At 46.1% G+C, this 24,809-nt stretch overlaps 1 protein-coding gene across 1 annotated transcript in view; it reads right to left on the reverse strand.

Annotated features, from left to right (window-relative positions):
• Positions 1 to 992: 992 nt before the first annotated feature.
• The window catches only part of LOC141975310 (protein maestro-like), a 95,202-nt gene continuing 71,385 nt past the window's right edge, over positions 993 to 24,809 (reverse strand). Inside the window, exon 6 of the mRNA XM_074935607.1 lies at positions 993 to 1,163. Within this exon, the coding sequence (XP_074791708.1) occupies positions 993 to 1,163 (171 nt within the window). The remainder of the gene's footprint in view (positions 1,164 to 24,809) is intronic.

Here is a 24,809-nt window from a genome sequence, read left to right on the forward strand (position 1 = left end):
CAGAAGAAGAGAAAACCCAGGTTCATGAAAGAAATCCAGGGCCACTTACACCAGAGCAGCCAGGACTCCTGCTTGATGTAGCAAGGAAATCAAGCTCTATGCAATTTAAACAAGCAACTTGTGGATAGAAAAGGCAAGAGCTGAGGGCAGATTATTTAGAATTTACCTTGTTTGTAAGAGCGATGCCCAGCACCTGAAAAACGAAATGCAAAACAGCTATTAGCAATGTCTATAGTCCCACATAACACACATCCTCAAAATGGCCTGGCTGGTGAATATGGAGCAGAGAGAAATCATGATTGTTAAATCTTCCAAAAGGCAGGAAATGTATTCAGAGGGGGTGTTTTGCAGAGGTCAAGATCAGGGGCCATCCTACGGAATATTTGCATTTGTGAACTTCTGGAAGATATCCGTTTGGTTCAACTGTGATCAACTTTTTTGACAAAGGCTAAATGAGATTCTCACTTAGACAGGACAGAATTGAATGGCAAAGTGACGTGGCGAGGTTGCACTGAGAGGAGAGTCAGTACCAGCAGTCAGATACCTAGGGAACAGAAATAACGAGCACACAGACAAACAAGACGACAGAGAAGAGGTAAGGGAAGTAGTGAGTCCAAGAAACAGAGTGACAGCAAAGAAACTAAATACAAGTTAGCACCATTCTCTCTTGGTTAGCAAAAGATAGAGCTAGATACACATACTTATTAGGGGAGTTAGAGTGTTATTCTGAATAGCCTGAGTGTGACTGCGTCTGAATTACTGTGTAGCTGTGCTCGACAGAATTTCAGAAGAATATAGAAAAACTAGAGAAAACACAAAGAAGAGCAACAAAAGTGACACAACATGTGACAGCTCACGCTCCATCCATTACAGTTTTAAATTTCAGTTATGTGACAAATTATTGCTCAAAGGAGAGTTTTAGAAAATACAAGCCCTCTCTCTATAAACTGAGAGGCAATGCTGTAACTTCAGGGTAATGCCCCTCACAGTTGTCACGCAAAAGCTCTTACCTGACAACTGGTTCTGTAATGGTGAATGACATTCCCTGTGATGTCTGCCTCTACTCGGGAGAGAAGCTGCTCTGTTGGAGCATGGACAGCCACGTTGCTGTACGTCAGCATCAGGGTGTGGCGAGTCTTGCCTCTTGTCCCATGCTGGTAGTCCTAGACAATAGGAAACGTCACTAGAGACAAGTTCTTCTGATTCATTTGGCCTTGGAATGAATCAAACATTGGTGGAGCCGGGCCCCCGAGCCTTGAATACTGCTGGAGCCCGGGCACCATGAGCCCATAGAACTCGCCGCCCCGTCGCCATCATTCCCACTGGGTAACTCTGACCCAGAGAGCCGAAAAGGCTGAACCGACAGCAGTGGAGTACACGGGAGCTTAGTCATTGACACTGGTGGGTACAAGATCAGGCGCTAAATGTCTTGCCTAAGGCTGCACAGTGAGTAAATGACCGAGCCAGCAATGGGAGCCCAGAGGCCTAGTCTCCTGCTCTATCCTCTAGATCAGTGGTGTTCAACCAGGGGGACTTCTGTACCCCTGAGGGTCTGCAGGGGTCTTCCAGGGGGTATATCAACTCATCTAGATATTTGCCTAGTTTTACAGCAGACGACAAAGAAAGCACTTGCAAAGTTACTTACTCAAATTTCATACAATGGCTTCTTTAGACTACTCTATATACTGCCCACTGAAATGCAGGTACAATATTTAGATTCCAGTTGATTTATTTTCTAATTCTAGGGCAAAAATGGGAAAATAGGCAGTCTTTTTTTCAGGAATAATGTGCTAGGACACTTTTATAATTTTATGCCTGATTTTGTAAGCAAGTAGTTTTTAAGTGAGGTGAAATTTGGGGTACACAAGACAAATCAGACTCCTGAAAGGGGGACACTAATCTGGAAAGGTTGAGAACCACTGCTCTAAATCAGAGGTTCCCTAATTGTCATCCGTAGACCACTGGTGGTCTACCTAAAGCGGGTTGGTCAGCCACATGCTGCTTGCAACACCTCCTCATTTCCAGCTACTAACCTGGAATAAAAAACAGCTAAAAATACCTTCAATGCTTTTCCATGCAAGCAACTGATGTAGTTCCCACACATTGTGCATGGGAGGGGCGCTCAAGCCATGAGACATCAGACCATAAAAATCATTTGAGAGAACCCCAGCTCCATATTGTGCTCCTGTCTGCTTAACGGCAGGCATCACGTAGAACGCATACATTGGGGGACAATGCTAGCTGACCGGAGCAGACACTACCGTGGGGCTGCTGCCCCTGCTTTAGAGGGAGAGGAAGTTTGAGAGAGCCTCACCTGTCTCTCAGGGGCTTCCATATAATCTGCTGTCGTCAGAACTGTATGAATCTGTGATTTAACATGGAGCAGGTCCTGACAAGCTGCTAAGGACGTTCCTAGCGCCTTATACAGGAAACTCTGAAAGAAAGAGACCAGCCCTGGGATATCAGGAACACAATGTGCCTGTCAGTACAGACCAGCTCAGCAACACTCAGGAAGGAACAAGACAGCCAAGTCCAAGCACCCATGCTGCAGAAACATCCCATCGTCTAGCCCAGCCAGAGAACCAACAATGCAGTACAGAGAAGCAGCCTGTCCAAGCAAATATTGGAAGGGCAGGGGGGCAAGAGAGCAGGGAAGAAGTACAAACAAATTTTATACGCAGAATAAAATATCAAATAATGAAACCTTGAGAGAAGCCTTATGCAGCCCTCCAATCAGAATTTCAGGGGAAAGTAACTAGAAACTAAACCTTAACAGAGAACAAACCTTCTCTTTGGAGGGGCTGGCATAGCCGCCCATCTGCTAGCTCAACTCAAGGGATATCTGGCTGCTCCAGGCACTGTCCTCTATCATCTCCAGAGATGTTCTTAGGAACTGAGGGTAAAACCAGAGTTAAAGCAGATGGTTAATTGCAAGAATGTGGGGGTTGTTTTGGGGTTTTGTTTGGTTGGTTGGTTTTTGCTTCCTTGTTCTGTTGTAAACTTTCCAATATTCAGGTGTCATGGGAAGATTATTTCCCTATGAGAACTATAAACATTGACAACCCAGACTTCCTCTGCCTCTTGTTCTTGAACCTTTGCCTGAGGATTCCTCTCAGTCCCCAAACCCAGATGGACACTGAATTGGAGAATGAGATGGAGTCAAGACATCTGACCATCGAGGAGTGATTTTCGAGTGGATGGACGATGGGTCTAGTCAACTTGAACAAAGGGCCCTGGACTACGAAGGACCAGGCACCTTCTCTGAAGTGCTATGGACCCTTTATGACACCTCCCGAGGGTACCCAGGGTTGTGAGGGACCTCACTACCACCTGCCCTTAGCACAAGGAAGCCTTCTCTGTGCCTGCCAAGTGTCAGCTCCTGACTCTGCCAGTCACAGGAAACACAATCACACCCTTCTCACCCCATCCAGGCTCCACTCTCCTTCTACAGATAAGCAATCGGTACACTCCACCCGCCCAGCCCTCTGGGCATCCCCAGAATGTCCAGCCCCTGTTCCACTGGACACTCACAGAATTCAGAGGTTTGCTACACACCACCTTACCAGTTTCACCTCAGCATCACCACTCCATTTCACACACTTCGATACATTGACAGTGAAAACAAGTAGAGTTTAATTCACCAAGATCAGAGATTTGAGAAGCAGCAAGAAAAATTAATGGAAACAAATGGTTACATAAAAATAAAATCCTAACACACTTCTAGAGCTTCAACTTAAAGAACCAAACAGTCCCCTGTCTCACAAGGGATAGCTCCCCCAAATCTCTCTCCCAGCAGGAAACACCCAGACCAAATGTGATCCTCCATTCATAAGACAAGCCACTTGGCAATTTGTCCAATAGGTGAAGGATACCTGGTGCAGGATACCTCTGGACCTCCAGATATAGTTCCAAGCATCCATTGTCCGCTTGTAAACAGGGTACCCCCTATTGTTTGTTTGTTTTTCTTGTCTCGAATCTCCTCTGGAGACTTTGCAATCACTTGATTAGAATTTTGCTCTGTTGATTAGCATCCACTGGGAATAATTACTCAGTCTACATACAGCCATTCAAGCAGCTAAGCATCTTCTGCCTGAAAGAAATTTCTTTATCGCCTTCTGGTGACCAGCCCCAACACACAGACCTTCAAAGCATCAATTTCAGTAGACAACCAGAACGCCTTAGATATTATCCATCCAGTCACTGTGCAATGATTATAAGGATTATGCAGTGTGGCACAGGCATCCAGGAAAGGCTTTACATGACACCCTTTGATGATATAGAGATCAGATCCAGGGAATCCTGGGAACCCTATGCACTCCTGTGGCCTCTGCCAGTGGGTACCCAAAGGACCCGGGCTCACACCCTCAACTCCCATTGAAGTCAGCCAGAGGTTAGTAACTCTCAGCACTTTGCTGTTTCAGGCCTGACTTTTGAACAGCAGCCAGGAAATATCAGAAACCTCACAAGAGAACCTAATCTTAGTTGATTTTTGAGCCCAAAGAATTTCAAATGAGGCTGGATCTGGAATGGGAAATTCTAGAGTGTAATCCAACCCCAAATGGAACTCCAAACCTTCTGGGGCTTCTTTGTCACTAGGTCCTTTCCTTTCATTTTCAGCCCTCGCCATAAAAATCTTCCTTCTCTGGATTTACATGAGGCTGTAAAGAGCTCTTTCTGACCACAAAGGCTTCTCCATGAGATACAGACACCAAACCTTGTCTTGTCTCTTTTCCTTTTTGGGTTTCTCAGAGCAAGTTTTCTTTTGAGTGGCAAATAGAAAAAAAAAATCCTTTAGACGTCCCCCAGTGATGCATTAGCACCATTAGCATGCTGGGTTTCTGGTTAAGTTTTGTGTTGTTCCCAGGGGTAATACAGAGGGATTTATAATTAGAGCTGGTTGAACAATAGTAAGTCCATTTCACAAAACAAGTGGGATTTTTTTGGTTTTCTTGATTTTTCAACATACAAATGAAAAGTGAAAACACAAAAATATTTTGCTTTTCAAAATCAAAAATGACCATTATTCCATTCTTTGTTTTCCCCATTTCCTTCCCTTTATCCCTCGTCCCCGTGCTTTTTCCCCCCTCTTCCACTTGTGATTGAAAAGGTGGGGGGGGGAGGGGGAAGGAGACAAACAGCAAAGCAACTGGAAAAAAAATCAGCTTCAGTTTCAAAAAACTAAACATTTTCTATTTGGGTTGGGCTTATTTTGTTTTGGTTTTTTTGTGTGTGTGTTTAAAAAAAAAAAAAAAGAACCCTGAAAAATTTGAAAATGTCCCATGAAAATAAAAAGGCCATTTTTAATTGAACAAAAGTTGCAAATGAAATGGTTTGACCAGCTGTGCTTATAATGAATAATTTATCATTATTTTTTTCCCCAGCTGATACATTTGGAGGGGGAAGGGAGGACTGTGACAATACATCTGAAAGCCATCCTCTACCTGAAGCAGCATGTGCTCCCACCGTGCATGGTCCAGGGAATTCTCTGTGTTTCCTATAAAGCAGGAGGCAAAACAATAATGTCACCTAGATTAGCAAGAAGAGTCATCCCAGGTATCTCCTTTGCAATGAGTCCTTCTAAAACTCCTGGTCTGCCAAGCTGTAACATACCTGGGCTTTCAAGGCGAAATGGGACTGTACCTATTGGGTTCTGGGAGAGTCACCCCGCTCCTGTCCTGAGGGGCTTAAAACAGCCCTGGGCGAGGGCTGTAGGAGGGAAAGAGGTGAGAGGTTTTTCGCAGGAGTGGGTGGGTGAGATTCTGTGGCCTGCGTTGTGCAGGAGGTCGGACTAGATGATCATAATGGTCCCTTCTGACCTTGATATCTATGAATCTATGAATCTATGAAAGGGATTAACAACAGCTGGGCTGACGGGGAAAGCAGCCAGAGCTGTAGCCAGCGTAATCAGGGCCCGGCTGGCCCTTATAAGAGGGCCGTGGGCCAGTAGGAGAAGGTCTTTCTCTCTAGTTTTGAAGGGAGCAGGGCCTGCCTGCAGAAAGGGTACTGGGAATGAGGGCGGGCTGGGGAAAGGCCAGAGGAGCAGGGAAGCTCTAGGCTGGCAACTCCCCAGGCTATCGGGCCTGGTCCAAGGCCCATAGGGGTCCTGGGTTGCAGGGAAAGGCAGCAGACCCAAACCCCCTTGCCTGTGGTGACTGGCTCTTACACTGCAATCTGCCCCAAGGTGCAGGGGCTTGAAGATGATGATGATGCGCAGTAGCCCAGACTGAGGCAAGGTGGGGATTAGAGGGTTGGGCGTTCCCCAGAGAAGGGAGACCCATAGAGACTGAGGGGGTACTGCCAGGGGGCAGCACCCGGGGTAAAAAGGGCACCGGGGTCTGAGAGGGACATGGGCCTGCAGAGGGTGCTCTGTGCTGGAAAGAGCTAATTCCCAGATGGCCAGCAGGAGGCGCTGCAGGGGTGAGTCGTTGCGCCGTCACAGGGACCTGCGCCAACGTTCTTTGTTGGACCAACAGAAAATGTCCTGTTTCAGAGTAGCAGCCGTGTCAGCCTGTATCCGCAAAAAGAAAAGGAGGACTTGTGGCACCTTAGAGACTAAGAAATTTATTTGAGAGTAAGCTTTCGTGAGCTACAGCTCACTTCGTCAGATGTTACGTACCCTGCTGGCATTTTTATTCAGGGTCCGTCAACCCACCAGGAGTGAGATGCTGAGCCCTCCCAATTCCTCTTGACTTGAATGGGAGCTGAGGGTGCTGAGCACCTCACAAAACTGTTCAGCACATCAGAAGACTGGGTTTAATAGGAATACAAACTTTTCCTGCAGAATCAGAGATTCTGGACTTGATCCGAACTGGATGTAAATTGGTGTAGCTTCACTGAAGTCAATGGAATTATACTGATTTACATCAGCTGAGAATCTGGCCCTGTTTCTGAGTGTCCAGCTCTAACCTAGCCTTCTTTAATGTCAGCACAATGTAGCGCTGGGGACTCTGTACAGCCACAGCAAGGAGGGAAGATACAGCTCATTTTTTAAAATCTTTTTTGGAATATCAAACCCACTTGTCCATTGGGGGGTTCGACGTTCATGAGAAACATATCGGGCTTGTGCTGCACTTAGGGTCTGTCCTGCTCCACAGAGACTAGACAGGCGCTGCTACGTCACTGGAGCTCTGCTGGCATAACGCCATCGTGTAGACGCAGCCTACACTGACTGAAGGGTTTTTTCCATGGACGTCAATAGATTCATACCGCTGTAAAATTGGTGAAAGACATTATTAGGCCCACAATACCTAGATTCTCCCTAGGGCACCCACTTGGCCAACCTAGCTTTTATGGCTTAGGTTTCCTTACAGAAAGACAAACTCTGGGTTTTTTAATTGAATCCCCCTTGAAAGTAAACATGGGGTTTAATGTTCAGAAAAAGTCCGTTTGCAAAATCAGACTCTATATGTAACCCCAAAATCTTTCACTAACCTCCAGCTTCATGCGTATTGACCTTCCCAAAAAATAACCTAGCAAAGGTGTGGGGGAAACTGCTGTGAAATTTCCATTCAGCTGAAACCTTCCTGGCCTGATTCTGCCCTGTTTGAATTGGCCTCAGTGGTTCACAGTTATCCAGAGGAAGGAAAAGTGTGGGCCTAGAAGCCCCATTTCAATTCCCCACTGTTCCCACGTACTGCAACAGGAATGGCACAACACACGTCAATACGAAGCTGCTTTTTCTGGCTTCCCTTCTATTCTCCATGGACCACACTCCTCCTAACTAGCACTTTATCTTCAATGTACTGCAGCAGAGATGGGATCTTTACTCCCCACATCTCACCCACTGCTGCATGGATAGTTTGGTGCAGGGCCTTTAGTAACTGCAAGGCAGCACATCCGTGTCCTTCTCTTTCATAAGGGGATGAGGCTACTACCTGTCAATGAAAGAGAAAAAACAGGCTAAGTTTTGTCGGCACAATACCCATTTGTTCCTGAGGGAGGGAATAGTTCAGAGACTCTCATTGTGGAGACCATCCAATAGAGTTGTTGCTTCTACTGCAGTGCCTTCCTGAAGAAGAAAGCATTCTAGCTAGTAGGAGGATGCAGAACAGTGTGTCTCAGGAGAGGCCGGAGAGAGAGAGACCCAACCATACACATTCCTCAGCCTAAGTCAAGCATCTAGCTACAAAACCAATTTGTATAGTTAACTGTCCCATTCCACAGAAAACCTATTCTCATGGTCTACTCACCAGGAGTCGTGCCAGCAGCCCCTGGGGTGTAGGGAGTTGCACTAGGGAAAGAAACAGAATAGCGTTAATTATGCCAGGCTTTGCAGAGAGTCCTGCTGATGTTCTTCACCTATCCATTTCCAACATGCCCACCAATGTTGAATACAGCTGATAATAATTTGCATTTCCATAGTGCTTTCAGTCTGAGCATCTCAAAATGCTCTACAAACATGTATGAATTTCACCTCACAGCACCTCTGTGAGCTTGGCATGAATTACTCCTTCATTTCACAAGTGGGGAAGCTGAGAGAGAAAGATCAAGTGATTTCCCCAAGGTCACATCAGAATTTTGGTGGCGAGCTGGGAACAGAACCCACATTTCCTAGCTCCCTCCCATGGCCTTGTTGTAATCACAAGACCATCCCTCATTCATTTGAGCCTCCTGATCACAGATGAGAGAACTGGAGCAGACTGAACCTGTTCATTTCATAGTGCCTGGAGAGAAGAAATGAAAGAGTTTCTGTTATAAACCTCGTCCACTGTAGTCGAGGCAAGCAGCTGCTTCTCCTTCCTGCTGCTTTTTCTCAGCCAGTTCCCTCAGGCATCTGCAGAGAGGCTTCAAAGTACCCGTGTACTGAGCTGGCACCACATACTCCAGCAGCCTTGGCCATAACACCTGCACAGAAGAGCGAGACTGTTCAGTACGGAGCTATTTCCGTTCCCCCACCTCCAGTATCCTGCTGTCTGAATCCCTCCCTGTCATGTAGCTTCTCCTTTGATTCATCCCGGACCCTTCCCTAACCTATCACCTCATCTCTCTCTCCCCATTAGCTCACTCTACCTGTCCGCTGCCCCCTCACTCTGTCTTTTAAAGACACTATCTTGTTTGGTGAGCAATTGGGCTCTCACCCAGAGATGAATCCTCTTTCCCAGCGTTAGAGCATTATGGAGATATTTCGATAGTACCATAAACTTACCCAGAACTTGACAGACCTATATAAGGCACAGTCCCAGCCCCAATATCTCTTCAAATCCAGGATCACCAACTCTACATTTCAGAAGTATTCATGGGGGATCTAAGGGGAAGTCGCACTCAGACAGTGGAAAGAATTAAGAGACGATCTCTGCAACATGATTCCTTCCAGTTAAGTTGCTTTATATCTTTTCTCTAATGTGAACCGCTTACTCCATGATGAAGGGGTCACATCATCCCTGGCATGAATTTGACATGCTGATCCTCCATTATGCTGACTTTCAGAAAGCTTCCTTGTGGAGGGGTACAAGGAACGTAAGGAAGAAGGTCCCTATTTCAAGAAGCAGTAGCAAGAGGTCACTTACTTGGGTCATTCCACGGACTGAGGTGTCCAGACATTGCAGGATGTCAATGCACAGGGTTTGGATCGTGCTTTCTTCCTCAACACCCTGGGCGAGAAGTGTTGTTCCCTGCTGTGAGATAGCTACATAGAACTTATTCGCTAGTAGTGAGACACTGGCAATAGAACCAGTGTCCTTCTCTTACAAAGCCATCTTGAGCATTGACCTGTGCCTGCTTTTCTACGGCACTGGAAGTGCACAAACGTCTGAAGGGAAGAGAATAATAGAAACTCCGAACTGGTGGGTCAGATCCCAGGCTTAGGAAAACCCTAAAATGAAGGGAATGATTCACTGAACACAAAAGAGTTCCCCCAACAGTGTTCAATTTTTTAAAATTTGAAAAACTGTTTCATCTTTTGATCTCTGAGGAAAAACATTCCGATTCTGCCCAGGGGAAACAAATATGCAGAACCAGGGGGATCCAATCTCTTTCTTCTGATGCCCCAACCAGCTTGGTCATTCTGTGTGTAGTGAGTGTGATTCTATCAGTGGGCCTAATTCTCTACTGATTTCAGTTTAAAGGAGACCAAAACTGGCCTGATGAGAAAAAGCAGCCTTCTTTAAGGTGTGTGTGTGTGTGTGTGTGTGTGTGTGTGTGTGTGTGTGTGTGTGTGTGTGTGTGTGTGTGTGTGTGTGTGTGTTGCCACAAGCTCCAGCTTTGTAGAAAAGGGGCCAGGCAGAGCTAAGATCTTCAACAACTTACTGTCAAGTTGAACTCTTTATGTTCATACGTATCATGGATTCGGTCATGGAGCACAAAGTGTCTGGAGCCCGGGGCTGTGTCCATGGATAGAAATACGGATTGAAGATATTTTTAAACTAGTACATGTAGAGTCGAGCATGTAGTGAGTGAAAGATGCAGCAAGCTTGTCCAGGCTCCTGAGACAGTCTGTGATGCAGCCTGCATAACTGAGTGTTTTGCTGATAGTTTAGGTCTGCTGTGACAGCCACAGAACGGGGCATCGTTCTGTTTTTTGGAGAGTCGATTTGAAACAAAAAGATGTGCTTCCTTGTACAAGAACATTGCACTGAAGAATGGTGTTTTCTGACTGTTCAATGACTCATCAGAGGTTGGAGCAGCACAGATAACTCTGGTAGATGGAAATACCCAGTGTGAGATTCTGGTCTCTGTTACACTGGTATAAATCCAGAGTAACACCACTAAAGTCAGTGGAGTTACCTTGACTTTACACCAATATCACGGATCCAATTCTGGCTCTATTCATTCAGTCCAGCTGTCCTGGAGTCAAAACTCCCACTGAAGTCAAGGGGAGCAATCAGCATGCAAGAATGGTAGGACCGAGTCCTGAGTGATAAGAACTCTCCTTACCAGTTTGCTGGTGGACACACTGAACTCGCTGAAAACATATGCTACCAGATCCCATGCTGCACAATTCTCCACACTTCCTGAACTGAGCAGCGTCCTGATGAAATGAAGAGCTGCCTTCCTCACCTGCAAGGGTAGAGATTACACACAGCACTTCTTGTTAGCCCTTCTGCCTGAACTAGGAGCTAGGATATGATAGGAGAGTCCTTATGCTTTTGATTTTGTCTCCTTGGATTAGAAACATGGATACATTTAACACCGGCAGGAGAATGACATGCCTTCTCTATTCTGCAGTCTCTCATCTGGATCGGAATGAAAGCTCCACCCAGATATCCATTCATCCCATAACACTGAAAAAGTTGAAATAGTTCACTGTTCCACACACAATCTTACCGTAGCATTCTGATCACTGAGAGTGGATTTCACTGCCTTCACAATCAGAAGCTTTTTAACTCTTGTCTCAGGCACTGAAAGATAAGGAGAGGTGTACAGTACTTCTTTGTTCCACACACACTCACTTTCCACACTGGAATTAATCCTGGATTTCAAAGGGCCCTAGTTAAGAATAGTACCAAGCTTCTCTCCTCTACAGAATCAGTGGGGAAAACGTAGGACCAGATTCTGGTCTCAGTTGCACCAGTGTAAATCTAAAGTAATTCCATTTCTCTAAATAGTGCCATCCTACTACCATGATGGAAATATTATAAAGGAGTTTGATAGACTGAGGAGACTGAAGTTAATCTGTGTTTACACCGGTATAAGAGGACTCAGAATCTAGTCTAGAGTGTATAATACTTAGGATTCTCGAGTCAGGAGTATTATTCTATTTTTATCTGATTATTGTTATCATGCATTAGCCCCAAGTTAACTTCTATATTGGAAGTTGAAAAAGACCTTGACAAATATCTTGGGCTACATTCAGCACTTAGTTGAACCTGTTGATTTCCATATGGGGCCATATGGGGGTAACTTAGGGCAGCATTTGGTCCCTTAGTGGATCTCCAAACCACTGGTGACTGTGTGTTCTAGAGCCTCTGTGCCCCAGGTGCAGAGGTGATGAGTCTGTTGCAGCCCTGCCGTGCCTACAGAGCCTTGGTTCTTTAGCTCAATCTCTAGTAGCTCAAGCTTTTAGCTCTGGATGTCCTCAACTCAACCCTCAGCATGTCGGCCAAGAGGGCAGCTGGCACAGTTGCTCCTGTGTTACTTACAGTCAGCCCCAACAATAGCTCTCAGGAGCTCTAAAGACGCCACACGAACGGCCTCATGCTCAATCTCCAGCTGCTCGTGTAGGAATGCTAGCAGGTCATCAGGAGAAGAACGGGCTGCAAGGGAAGAAATCACATCCTCACTGTCTGCAGAACTCTTCTTCTTACCGTACCTCACAAAGGTAAGGAAGTTACAAAGAAACCACTGTGTAACTCAGAGTTTCTTCCCCTTACCTAGCAGAAGTACACAATGGAAGAGCTCTTTGTGGTTTTCTATGCTGAGCTGCTTAGCTGGAGAACAGATCTGTGGGAAAAAGGGAAATGGTCAAAGAAAAACTAATCAGAAGCAATGGAAAAGAAAAATGTTCAATTAGTTTCTAAGCTTCCACTTCCTGCTTGTCCAACTAGAGGTCTGAACCCCAGGGAGATGGTCCTGCACGCACAGCAAGACTCAAAGACAATGACCAATCCATTAGATAAGAGAAGCTAAAGTGTTTTCAGCAGCAGAGCTGACCTAATCAAGACACAGCCACAGTTTTCACTTTACAACTCTGACTCCCCCTGGTAATCGGCTTATGGTGAAATTGCTTTACAAACTGAGCTGGATAGTAGCTAAGAAAATGAGAGCGCTCCCTGCTTACTCTTGAGCCTGCAGAAATCAGTAAGGCATGAGGAGGTCCCCAGGCTCTGCACGATCATTCCATCGATTTTTCAGTGTTAATATGCTTCAGATCTGCTGTGCCTAAGCTCAAGGGATCCAAGCAAAACCACCCCTCACCTGGTTGTGCAGAGCACTGCAGATGGCTTGAAACTTCCCTTTAGGTAGAGGGATCTTATATTCACCAGAGACCTCCAAGAGCTGGCTCAGACTCTGCAACAGAGGGCGAAAGTCAGATGGTGGGCACACAAAGGAGCCATATGTAGTGACTGAAGCAGATTCAGGGGATTCCTAGATTCCAAAGTGGAACCGGATTCTTGCCATCATCTAGTCTGACCTCCGGTCGGTATGACACAGGCCATAGACCTTGCCCAGAATAATTCCCAGAGCAGAGCTTTTAGAAAAACATACCAATCCTGATTGAAAAATCGTCAGAATCCGCCTCGGCCCTTGATAAATGGCTCTAATGGTTAATTATCTCACCATTAAAAATGTACACCGTATTTCCAGTCTGAAAGTGTCTAGCTTCAGTTTCTAGCCATTGGATCAAGTGACACCTTTCTCTGCTAGACGGAAGAGCCCATTAGATAATAGGAGTCCCTCATGTAAGATATTATAGACTGTAATTAAGTCACCCTGTCACAGGATAGGTCCACCCCGTCAGGGTGGTATCAGGTTGAGGAGGAATTGAAGTAGATCTGGAGCGGCCCAACTGGCCTAGTCTCCCTAGCCACCACAGCAGTCCGGGCTCCTAGGGCAGCATCGCCTAATGGTCGGGATCAGTGCAGCAGCCCTTGGGTGAGGGTCCGCGGCCCAACAGCCTGAGTCACTTGGGCTGCCCTCCTAGGGATGGCAGTGCGGCCTAGTGGCCAAAGTCACTAGACCCACCCTTGGCTGCAGGGCAATGCGGCCTAGTGGCCAGAGTCGATAGAACCACCTTTTGCGGCAGGGAAGTGTTGCCTAGTGGTGAGCCCTTCTCCACTGGGTCCTACCTATTCCACAGGGCCCCAGCCCAGGGCGCAGGGGTATCTGCCACCAACTCAGCGGGGATCCTTCCAAAGCATGCTGAGTCAAGCCTGCTACCTCAACTGGATCAATGCTTCGTCCACCTAGGCTGCTTCCCACCCGTTCTTCCGCAGCTGGGAGTCTCAGGGATTCTGGGGTCTCTCCTCCATCTCTGGCATTGGGTGGCTGGGGGTCAGCTGCAGCCACAGTCCGGCTGGCCTCTGAATCCTGGAGCACTGGCAGTCTCTCTGCAGGAGCCTGCAATGCGCCTCCGCTCCCTTCGGCAGCCATCCCAGCCTGAGCTGAGCGGCTCTCTTTTGTATCCTGGGTCCAGCTGAAGCATGCCCAGCAGAGATGAGGGGGCATGGCCTCCTCGGCCCACAAAGCATGATTAACCCCTGCTGAACCAAGGCGGGGTAGGTAAACCCCATCACACACCCTTTTACTTTCTGTGTATTAAACTAAATAGATTGACTTCCTTGATTCTCCCTCTGTAAGGCATAGTTTCTAATCCTTTCATCACTGTGGCTCTTCTGCCAATTTATCAACACCCTTTTTGAATTGTGGGCACTAGACCTGGACACAGGATTCCAACAGTCGTCAGACAAGTGCCAGACTTAGAGGTAAAATAACCACTGTGCTCCTCCTTGAGATTCCCCTTTTTATGCATCCCAGCTTTCGCTTTTTTGGCCACAGCATGAGTTCATGTTCAGCTGATTATGCCCCATGACCCCCAAAATCTTTTTCAGAGTCACTGCTTCCCAGGACAGCATCCCCCATCATGTATGTCTGGCCTAAATCCCTTGTGCCTAGACGCATACATTTACATTCAGCCGTATTTAAAGGCATATTGTTTCTTTGCGCCCCGTTTGCTAAGTGATCTAGATCACTCTGAATCCGTGAGCTGTCCTCTCCATTATTTACCACTCCCCCCTTTTTATCTCATCTGCCAACTTTATCAGGGATGATTTTATGTCCTCTGCCAGGTTATTGATTAAAAAAAAGGTGAAAATCGAATTCCTTCCTGCATCTAACACACTTTTCTCCTTTGCTGCTTGAAGCTTCCCGAATGTCTCGGATGCCATCTACATATTTTACTATGTTTACACAGTTGAGTAGTGCCCTGATGCTATCAAACAAGTCCATGATGCATTGGTTCCCTCCAAATCATGGGTATTTCAACCCCCAAAGTGACCACATACTCTGTACTAGAAAGCTTCAACCAACATAGACGGTGAGTAAATATCACTACCAAGAAGTTAGAGCTGTCTCATGACTTCATTTACAACTGTGTAGCCCCACTGAAGACAGAATATGGCCCCTTACTTCTCGCTCATGTGGTACTGAGGGGGGATGAAATAGAGAGACAAGGTGAGTGAGACAATATCTTCAATTAGATTATCACACCCACCTTGTCGCTCCCATATCTTGGACCAACATGGCTACAACAACACTGCAAAGAACGGTAGATGAATCAGACGGGCAATGATTTTATATCTGTCGAGTTATGCAGTGCAAAGCAATGACCCTCAAGCCTCCTTATTATTAATTTTCAACCCTTGACAGTTGGCTGGGTACCAACCAGAGACAACATATGGTAGCCCCTGCTCTGAGGAGCTTATGATCTAAAAGAGAGACACAGAGTTGACAGGATGTTTTGGGAAATCACAAGGAGGGAGTATCTTGTTGTGCAGGTGTTTTGTTTTTTAGCTCCTTCTCCTCCTCCCCAGGAAACAGAGGATGCTTTTCATCAGAGGCAGTTACCTACAAATCTTGTTGCCTGGGTCACCATGTGTATAAACCCAGAACTTGTGTGCATATTTATTATCTAACAAGTCACTATCTAGACCAGGAAACCCCACTGGCAGCAAATTCCTCCTGCAGTTCACACATGCACACACAGAGACAGTTACCTTAATGAGTGGTACCTCACCTTGGTGACGTGAAAAACATCAATTTCCTCCTTATATTGCTCAAGGAGCCATGAGATCTCTTTAAATATGGGATTTTGTGGCTCCTTTTTGTGTAGCAGGATGCCCATCATGGGACCAAGGGCTTTGATGATGGCCTGCTTGAGCTGCATAGATGAGAGACAGAATTTATGTTCCTACGAATTCATTCAATATCTTCCAATAGGCACACTTTTTCTACTTCTAATGAGTGCAATTTCCCTTGTTCCACTGTCGGAACGGTCCTATCCCAATATTTCCTGGTAAAGAACCAGGACTCGTAGGGTTGGTGTCAGGATTATATTCTAATGCACCTCACAACCAGACCAGGTAAAATATTTCCCCAGATTAGTATGCGTTCTAGGCCAACTCATCCCTGCTGTAACTCCACTGGGGCTGAATGGACTTAGACCAGGAATTAATTTAGCCCACTATCCCGGGTTCATCTGCACATTAGGTGCACAAAACTAGACTCCATGTACACTGGGTACAGACAGAATTTCCATGATGTGGTGACATTATAAACGTATGGGTTTTCGATGTTTTCCATGACAATCTGTTCCATCCAAAAGGACCTACCATTAAATGCCATCATCACAAAGAGTGCCAGACACACAGAATGTAACATCACAATTTCCGCTAAAGGTTTAGAAAGCCAGCAATTCTCACCTCCAGCTCCTCACAAGTCAGCCAGTTGCTGGTCACATGACAATATAAGGGAAGAATTTGACGGCAGAATTGTGATTCACCCATTCTGGGGAATGAGCACTTTTCCCAGTTCGTAAAATATCCATTCACTGCCCTTGACCATTTTTCCAGAACTGCACGGAAGGAGAGAAGACAGGCAATGTGAAAAGGACATAGTAATAATGAGGAGAAGTTGCTTTCTCAGAGAAGACACCCAGGCCTATCGTTTACTCCAATTCCATGGCAACTCCTATCAGGACTAGATGCTGAAATCCCATATCAATCTGGAGCTATTTCTCTTTCCCCCATTCCATTTCTTGTTTCTTAAAAGGCTTTTTTCTTTGTACATCTCTCCATCTTTTTTCAATGACCATCATCTGAAGACTCGCGTCCTCTGCAGTTGTTGTTTGTTCAACCCGAACACTGTATGATTTCATCTTGAGTTACAGTTTGTCTGAAAGATGTTCAGTGCCCCTAACTGCCATTGGCTTTCCTGGGATTTGAAGGTAGTGGGGAGCACTTTGCCCTAAAAGTAGGTGTATCTAGTGTCCTTGCTAAGACGAATTAGGGCCCAATCCTGTTCTCTATGAAGTGGATGGCAAAATTCCCATTTCCCTCAAGGGCACAGGATTAACCCCTTACTGAGCATCACCTGAAAAGCAAAGGAAGAGAGAAGTGGAGAAGAAGAGAAGACAGAGAAAGAGGGTGAAAGGAGATGATGATGAGGAAGAAACTAAGGAGAGAGAATGGGTGGAGGAGTGGGAAACAGGGGATTTTTAAATGTACAGTAATGAAATCTGCTCCCTTCACCTCCTCCCCCAGGAGCCTCCTGGCAGAGGAGCAGCTTCAGCCTTTGTGTCTGTTTATTTTAAACGATTTGCGTGAGTCACAAAGGGCCTGAACTTACAAATGCTCAGCACCTCCTGCAAAGTAAGGAGCACTCTCAACTTCACTGAGTGCCACGGGAGCCAAGGAACGCAGCACCTGGTGCAATCCAGGGAAGGGAGCACAATTCAGGGCCTGTTTGCAAACTTGGTCAGTCACTTAAATCTGTACCAAGACCCCCTAAATATCCATTTGGGGCACCTACAGGAAGTGCTGGCACTTACCACCACAAAATGTTTGTCTCATCCTGCTGTCCTTGACTAACTCCAACATGGAGATCATGTCGTTCAGGATCACTCCCACAAAAGGGATACACTTAAGTGCTGCAGAGAAAGGCCAGAAGAGAAGGAAGACAGACAATCAGCTGCTCTCTGCCTTCTGACAACACACTTAGAAACACTGTGGGGCAGGATGCTATGGGTTCCGAGGCCATTGGCGCTGCGTAAGCAGAGCAGAATGGCTTTAAAGCAGCCATTGAAAGCCAGTGGGGGATTCACCCTGAAGAGGGGAATCCTCCACAAGTGTACAGCTGTGCCCAATGCCCAACTCACTCCCAGAGTAAAGGGAGAGGGCACTGGGGCGGGATGGGAAGTGGGGTGGAGAAGAGCTCCACTAGACCTGATCTTCCACTCATTCCCATCCTTAAGGTACTTCACTCAGGGGCATAAGTTAGAGCTTGCACCTCCATCTGGATCGCTCATGATCTGGAGGCCAGAACTAGCAACAGCAGTTAATCTTGTGTTTCTACACACACACACTCAAACAGAGCTCTGTTTAGCGGTAACATTTTTAGGTAGAGAGATAATCCCCTGTCCTTAAATGAAAAAGAATCACTTTGAAAGAAAAGAGGGAAGTGACCATACCATAGGCAGATGACAGGTTGCCCAACGTAATGAAAACAAACTCTTCAGGCAGCTCCAGACGATACATCAGCTCATACATGACATCATTGAAATAGCAGCGTGCCAGAGTCACTAAGGTGTTGCTAGCTGCCACTTTTAGTTCATTTCTTGCTTCCTAAAAACAAAAACCAAAAGAGAGAGACTGAGGTGACTGAAGCCGGTTGCACTAGCCAGAGTTGTTTACATGAGTCAAGTCCTTCTTTCTGTGCACAAGTTGTGAATGAACCAACCCAACTTTCTGAGGGTAGAGACATTCGTCATAAATATTCCTTGAGTCACTTGGCGAAACAGTTTTCAGCCTTTGAGTTGCTTGCAAGCTGCTTCGTTAGCCTATTCGCTGTTAGCTACTTGTGGTGGGTGACTGGTCACCATAGTCACATGATATTTTCCCTGCCCTTCCCTGAGGCGGTAAGTGAGACACAGACTGGGCAGCTTCACGATATTCCGAGAGCTTTCCTGGAATAAACTGTCCCCCAAAAGGAGGCTGACTTCCTCTGGGACAAGAGAGGGATTTTTCCATGGGTTTTCCTGCTGGCAAACTATATTCTAAATCCAATGCTGCTTCTTTTGGAGATAGCTCAGATTCTGTCTGTCTTGGGGCTTTATACTGCCACTTATCGCGACAGTATCAGAGCGCCTTCCACATAAAATCAGTATCAATAATGAAATCCCGAGTAGACTTCGGGAAAGACTTGCTCCTTAAGACACCATAGGCCTGTCTCTGGGTCTCAGTTCATGTGTCTCAGGTCCTGATCCTGCAAAGCACTTAAGCACATGTGTAACTTTCAGCGTGTGAGTTGTCCCATCTTATGCATGTGCACAAGCGCTGTCTAGGACCTGGGCTTTGGTCTGGAGGAAGGTGTGGGCCTCTAACAGAAGAATACATTTTCATTTCAGTATATAGTTTATCCCCCAAAAAGAGAGTTTGAATGAGTTAAAGCTTTGGATCCTTTGATTGGTATCTCGGGAGAACTAACTTACCTGAGTCTCTGTCATGTGGTTTGAGGCTAGTGTTATTAGTTTCTCCAGAAGCCGTCTCTCTAGGCCCTGGGTGTCCTGCTGTAAGACTTTCTCCAGGACACAGTAAATGTCTACTCTGTTTTGCTGGGGACAAAACATAAAAGAGAAGAATTGGGAAAAGTTTTTCTTGACGACCAGACAGTAATTTGGCTAATAAGCCCCTGCCCTAATTGGTGGCTTAACTGGTGTAAAACATGCCCTGCCCTCCACAAGCACCGCATTTAGCAGCGCTTCAGAAGCAGCCGAGCAACTGACATCGTTTAATCTTCCTGGAGAGAAAAGAGCCAGAGGAAGCGCCCTTCACTGCCCCCTTCTCTACTTTCATTTATTCAGAACAAACAATAAAAATGAGCAGCTTGCCCTTCCTCTAGCCACTCCAGGCAGAATTTGTAAATGTGGAATATAAAATACCCAACTCCTGCAGTAAGTCCTCAACAGCTCCCAGGGGCAATGAGCTCAGCCGTTAGATCTACACTGACAGTAGCACGCTCGAAGGTGTCTTTTATGCGGCCCATCAGTGTAGAACTTCACAGATGAGACTAACTATGGAGGAGTTGTAGGATCAGTTGGGACCGAGAAAAAATAAAGCGGGACACAGAGCAATTAAAAGCCTGAGGAGAGAACAAGATTCATTTCAGAAAACTGCAAACTAGCACCTCTGGAAAGGAGGTAGAAGTAACTGACAGAATGGGAGGGAGACAAGTGGGAAGCAACAAGTGCCCTGGGGGGTGACAGTGGAAAACAAAGTCAACAGGTATATGCAAGGTGTGATGGCTACCACAAAGAGCCATGTGGGTTGGGTCTTTTACACACAGGGATCATGGCACAAAACAGGAAGACAACAGTTCCTCTCTGTTCAGCTGAGCTGTGACTGCATCTGGATGAGTGCCTTTTCTAGCACCACATTCCCAGAGAGATCAACAAATGGGAAGTCATTCCTGGGAGAGCAAAAAAGAATGCAGGGGGCTGGCAGAAGTGACTTCTGGATAAAGCCCTGCAACCTGACCCAAATCCTAGGGGACCTGACCACAGGCGTCTGGTCAGGTTGGATGAGAAAACAACTGGACCCTCTTGGGCTCGGGTCAGGTCGGCTCTCCTCCTTTAGCCCCTGGGATCGGCACAACCGTGACTGTGTGTTCCTGCCAGCCACCACCTCCTTCCTGCGCTGCACGCGCTGTGGAGCGAGGATGCCGAGGAGTCACAGCGTCTCCCTCTCTCTCTGCAGCGCAGACCCAGCGCAGCAGGGGCCGTGTCAGAGGATGGAGCCATCGCTGCACACAGTGGCCGCTGCACCAGCCCCATGAGCAGGATGCAGTGGCAGGATCCGGTTGGGGGGAAGGGTTGGGACCAGGATGGAAAATGATTCAGCCCTCTCAGGGTGAGGTGAGTGGGCCGGGGGCCAGTTCAGGTTGGGCTTAAAAATTGGGCCCGAGCAGACCCCTACTTCTGCAGACAGACGGAAAGAGCTGTCTGTGTCCGATGCGGCCAAGGGATGACTCTGAGGGAGAGAGGATAATACCATACAACTACCTGGAGGGTGTGAACACCAAGGAGGGAGAGGAATTTTTTAGGATAATACATTTCGGTAAAAGTAGGAGTAATGGGATTAAGCTAAAAAAGGACATTCAATTTAGACTTTGATAACAGGAAAAATGCCCCAACTGTAAGACAGGGCTATTAGGTTATGACATAGTCTTCCTAGGAAAGAGGCGGAAGTTCAGTCCTTAGGGGCTTTTCAGATTAGATTGGCCAAAACAGTGGAAAATGGCTGCTGGGAATGCTCCTGCATTAGCAGGGAAATGGACTGGATGATCCAATAGGTCTTTTCCATCTCTGTCTCCTGTGAGTCTAGACATCTGTGTGACTTGCATGCCAAGGTCATAACCCACTTTGGAATGTTCAAAGCCAATCAGATCTCTGAATGGGAGAGGTTAGGGGTCAGACAGGGTCTGCATCAGATCTCTTGATTGGCTATACGTTCCAGTGGTTCTGCTTTAAAAGGCATGCTTCTGCAAACTGCAATCATAACAGACAGCTCCACTGGGGAGAAGCCCCTTCCATTCATTTTTAAATGTAAGGAGGATTTTTTTCATTGAAAATTGTCACTGACAACTTATCAATACATAAGCACTGTATAATTCAAGTAATTCAAGTAATTAATCACGTGAATTAACATAATTAATCACTCTTCTTACAGTGAGTATGATAACACCCATTTTTTCATGTTCTGTGTTTATATCAATCTCCTCACTGTATTTTCCACTGAATGCATCTGATGAAGTGAGCTGTAGCTCATGAAAGCTTATGCTCAAATAAATTGGTTAGTTTCTAAGGTCCACAAGTACTCCTTTTCTTTTTATAATTAATCAAGTAATTCAAATAATTAAAGGAGTCAGAGGCCAAGACAAGCAGTTCAGTTGGCCTCCTAGTACTTTAATGGAAACTAAAATGCCTTCTGTGTTGGCCCTTAATAGAGAAATGGACTTTGTTGGATGCAAGTATTAATCAATGGAAAAAAGGGGTCTGAATATTCCTCCTGGGGCAATTCTGCACTACTGCACAGGTGCATAATTAATGAGCCCCGCATATTTTTATTTGTTTGCACAGTAAAAAGCTTCTGCTGAAATGCTGCTGCCGTTCCATCTCTTGCCCACCAAAGGGTGCTGTGGCAATAGAACAAAGGAGCAACTCCCTATCAGCGCAGGAAGAGAGAGAGCCTGTCTTCTTCACAGCAGGCCAGGTCAGGAGACAGGGGCTATGGGGAGACAGACAGTGTGGGATGCTGGGGTGGGGTCAGTCAGGGGCTCATAAGGGCTAGTGGGGGAGGACAGACTGGGGCAGGGGCTGAATGGGAGTGGAGGCACAGAGTTAGAGGAGGAGGGAGCTTCAGGGCCCCATAATGATGGGGGAGGAGGTGCAGAGCTACATAAGGGCAGGGGGTGGTTGGCTGGGGGCACAGAGACACATGGGGACAGGGGGAGGGGGTACAGGGACACATTGTTAGGATACAGATGTTCAGACCTGTCTGTAAAGGCCTATCATCTAATAATTTAGGTGTATTCTTATCACTTGGCTAGTTATAGAGGTATAAAAGAAAGAATCAAAATCACTGTCTGCCAGGGTAAGGTCCTTCTCTTACTGTGACAGTCTGAGGCCCTGTTCTTAGGCTAAGGCCTTTGGCTAAGCAGCAGAGGCAGCCATAAGCTGGGAAGCGACCGGTCACCTCTTCACATTCCCAACTAGTCACATTGAAATAAGGTGCTATTGGGCTGTTAGGAACACAATCCTGTTCTGATAATGCCTATTGACTCCAGAGAAAGGGAAGGGCCAAGAAGATGTAAAAGGAAACTTAGTTTGATAGCATCCTGTCTGGCAAGAACTCACTTATCACTAGCTGGGATGTGAAATCCTCATTTCTGTGTTTGTTCTATCACTGTAGTCCCCATTTCCCCATTGTTTGTCTGTATAATCTCTGTCTGGTTCTGTGATTGTTTCTCTCTGCTGTATAATTAATTTTGCTGGGTGTAAACTAATTAAGGTGGTGGGATATAATTGGTTACATAATCATGTTACAATATGTTAGGATTGGTTAGTTAAATTTCAGGAAAAGGATTGGTTAAGGTATAGCTAAGCAGAAGTCAAGTTTTACTAGATAGTCTGCAGTCAATCAGGAAGTGAGGGGGTGGGTGTGTGGGTGGGGGAAATGGGAACAGGGAATGGGGGTGTGGAAATTGGAATCATGTTTTGCTAAAGGGGGAAATGGGAACAGGGAATGGGGCTGGGGAAATTGGAATCATGTTTGGCTAAGGGCAGGAATGGGAACAGGGACACAGCTGTAAGGCTCTGTGGTGTCAGAGCTGGGAAGGGGGACACTAAGGAAGGAAACTGAAATCATTCTTGCTGGAAGTTCACCCAATAAACATCGAATTGTTTGCACCTTTGGACTTCGGGTATTGTTGCTGTCTGTTCATGCGAGAAGGACCAGGGAAGTAAGTGGGTGAAGGAATAAGCCCCCTAACACACATGGGGATGGGGGGGAGTGGGTTTCTGAGTGGGAGTGGAGGGACACATGGACGGGGGTGCAAGGACCCATGGGGGTGCAGGAACACATGGAGACAGGGGCAGATGTGCCTTACTGAATGGGAGAGCTTAGGGGTCAGACAGGGTCTGTATGGGGGGAGCTGCCTAACAATTCCTCCCCGCCCCTCCCAAAAAAACTGTTCCATACTTTTCCCACCCATACCCAGCAACGCTCCAAGTTCACACCCAGGCTCCTTCCCAGCAATTTACTTCCCTCCATTACCCCTGACTCTATCAAGCCTTTGCACTGCGCCTAAGGGGTGCAAGAAATATGGTTCTGTATTGAGTTTAAATGAATTATTACTCAGAGTTCTCTATTAACATGCATAGTAAGGAATTGGTTTGTCAAAAAACATTTCCTGAATCCTTTTTGTTGTCTGTATTCATACAGACATACTTGCTGACAGGTATTTTGAAATAAATAACCAAAAATAATTTTAACGGGTGTAATCATATTGTCTTATTTTGACAAACAAAATATGCAGAATTTTGCAGAACTTCTCAAATATTGTACGCATCATTTTTATTTTTTTCTTGCAGAATTCCCCCAGTAGAAAATATATAGATAAGGGTCCCTTCGATGCTATAATCTCAATAATATGTCATCATAACAAAGGAGTGTTGGCTAGGATTTAGAGCAGGGAGTCAGTTCACTTGGGTTTTATTCACATTCTTTGACTAACTTGCTAAGTGGTGTTGAGCAAGTTACTTAATTCCCTGTGACACAAGTCATCCGTAAATGGGGATAATGCTTCCCATTCTCACCAGGGTGCTGTGAGTCTTAATTCATTAGTATTAGGGAAGTGCTTTGAGATTTTTGGACGAAGATGCTAAAGAAGGGCAAAGTATTATTAGAAGAGATTACTGCTAGTCCGATCGTGTACTTTTACTGTCTACAGCCCATGTACTCCACTGTGTGTAAAAGGACAATGCTCTCTTTAGAGAGCATTATATCATCCTGATCTGTAAGAACAGCATTTTGCATGATGAGTTTACGCCTGAGGACAGAAGGGCGAATACTGATTCTCCTGATGGTGCGCCAGGCCAAGTTCTACACTGAATTACCCCCGTGCAGTCCCCTGTACCCCCATGAAGTCAGGCAGACTTTGGTGTGGACACCTGGAAAGCGGATGTAATTTCATGAAACTGCCCTACCTCATCCTTTTGCAGTTTCTCGAGCAGAACTGTCAGAACGATAGCCAACTTGGTCCGGCTATAAAGGCAATCCTGAGGGCAATTTTGCCCTTATCTTGGTCACCCATATGTGCCAGGAGGGAAACAACCTCATTATAAACACCTGAAATTAAATAAAAGGATTCGGCTGGTTACCACTGATAGCAGAAATTGGTGCTGGCCTCTTTAATTCACTATCCAGTAAAGATTCTGCAGGAGCCCAAACACTGTGAGAAGTAGACCTGGGAATCCTGGAAATCCTCTTCCTTCCTCCTCATGACCAGGTTTGTTTGCTGAACTACCCAGCGTGCTTGCGGGGAAATCATAATGAAGCAAATTTGCTCCTTTCAAGTAGGTCCCCACGTAAAATAATCTT

The sequence above is a fragment of the Natator depressus genome, chromosome 20, assembly GCF_965152275.1.
Source record: "Natator depressus isolate rNatDep1 chromosome 20, rNatDep2.hap1, whole genome shotgun sequence".
In the NCBI taxonomy this organism is placed as follows: Eukaryota; Metazoa; Chordata; order Testudines; family Cheloniidae; genus Natator; species Natator depressus.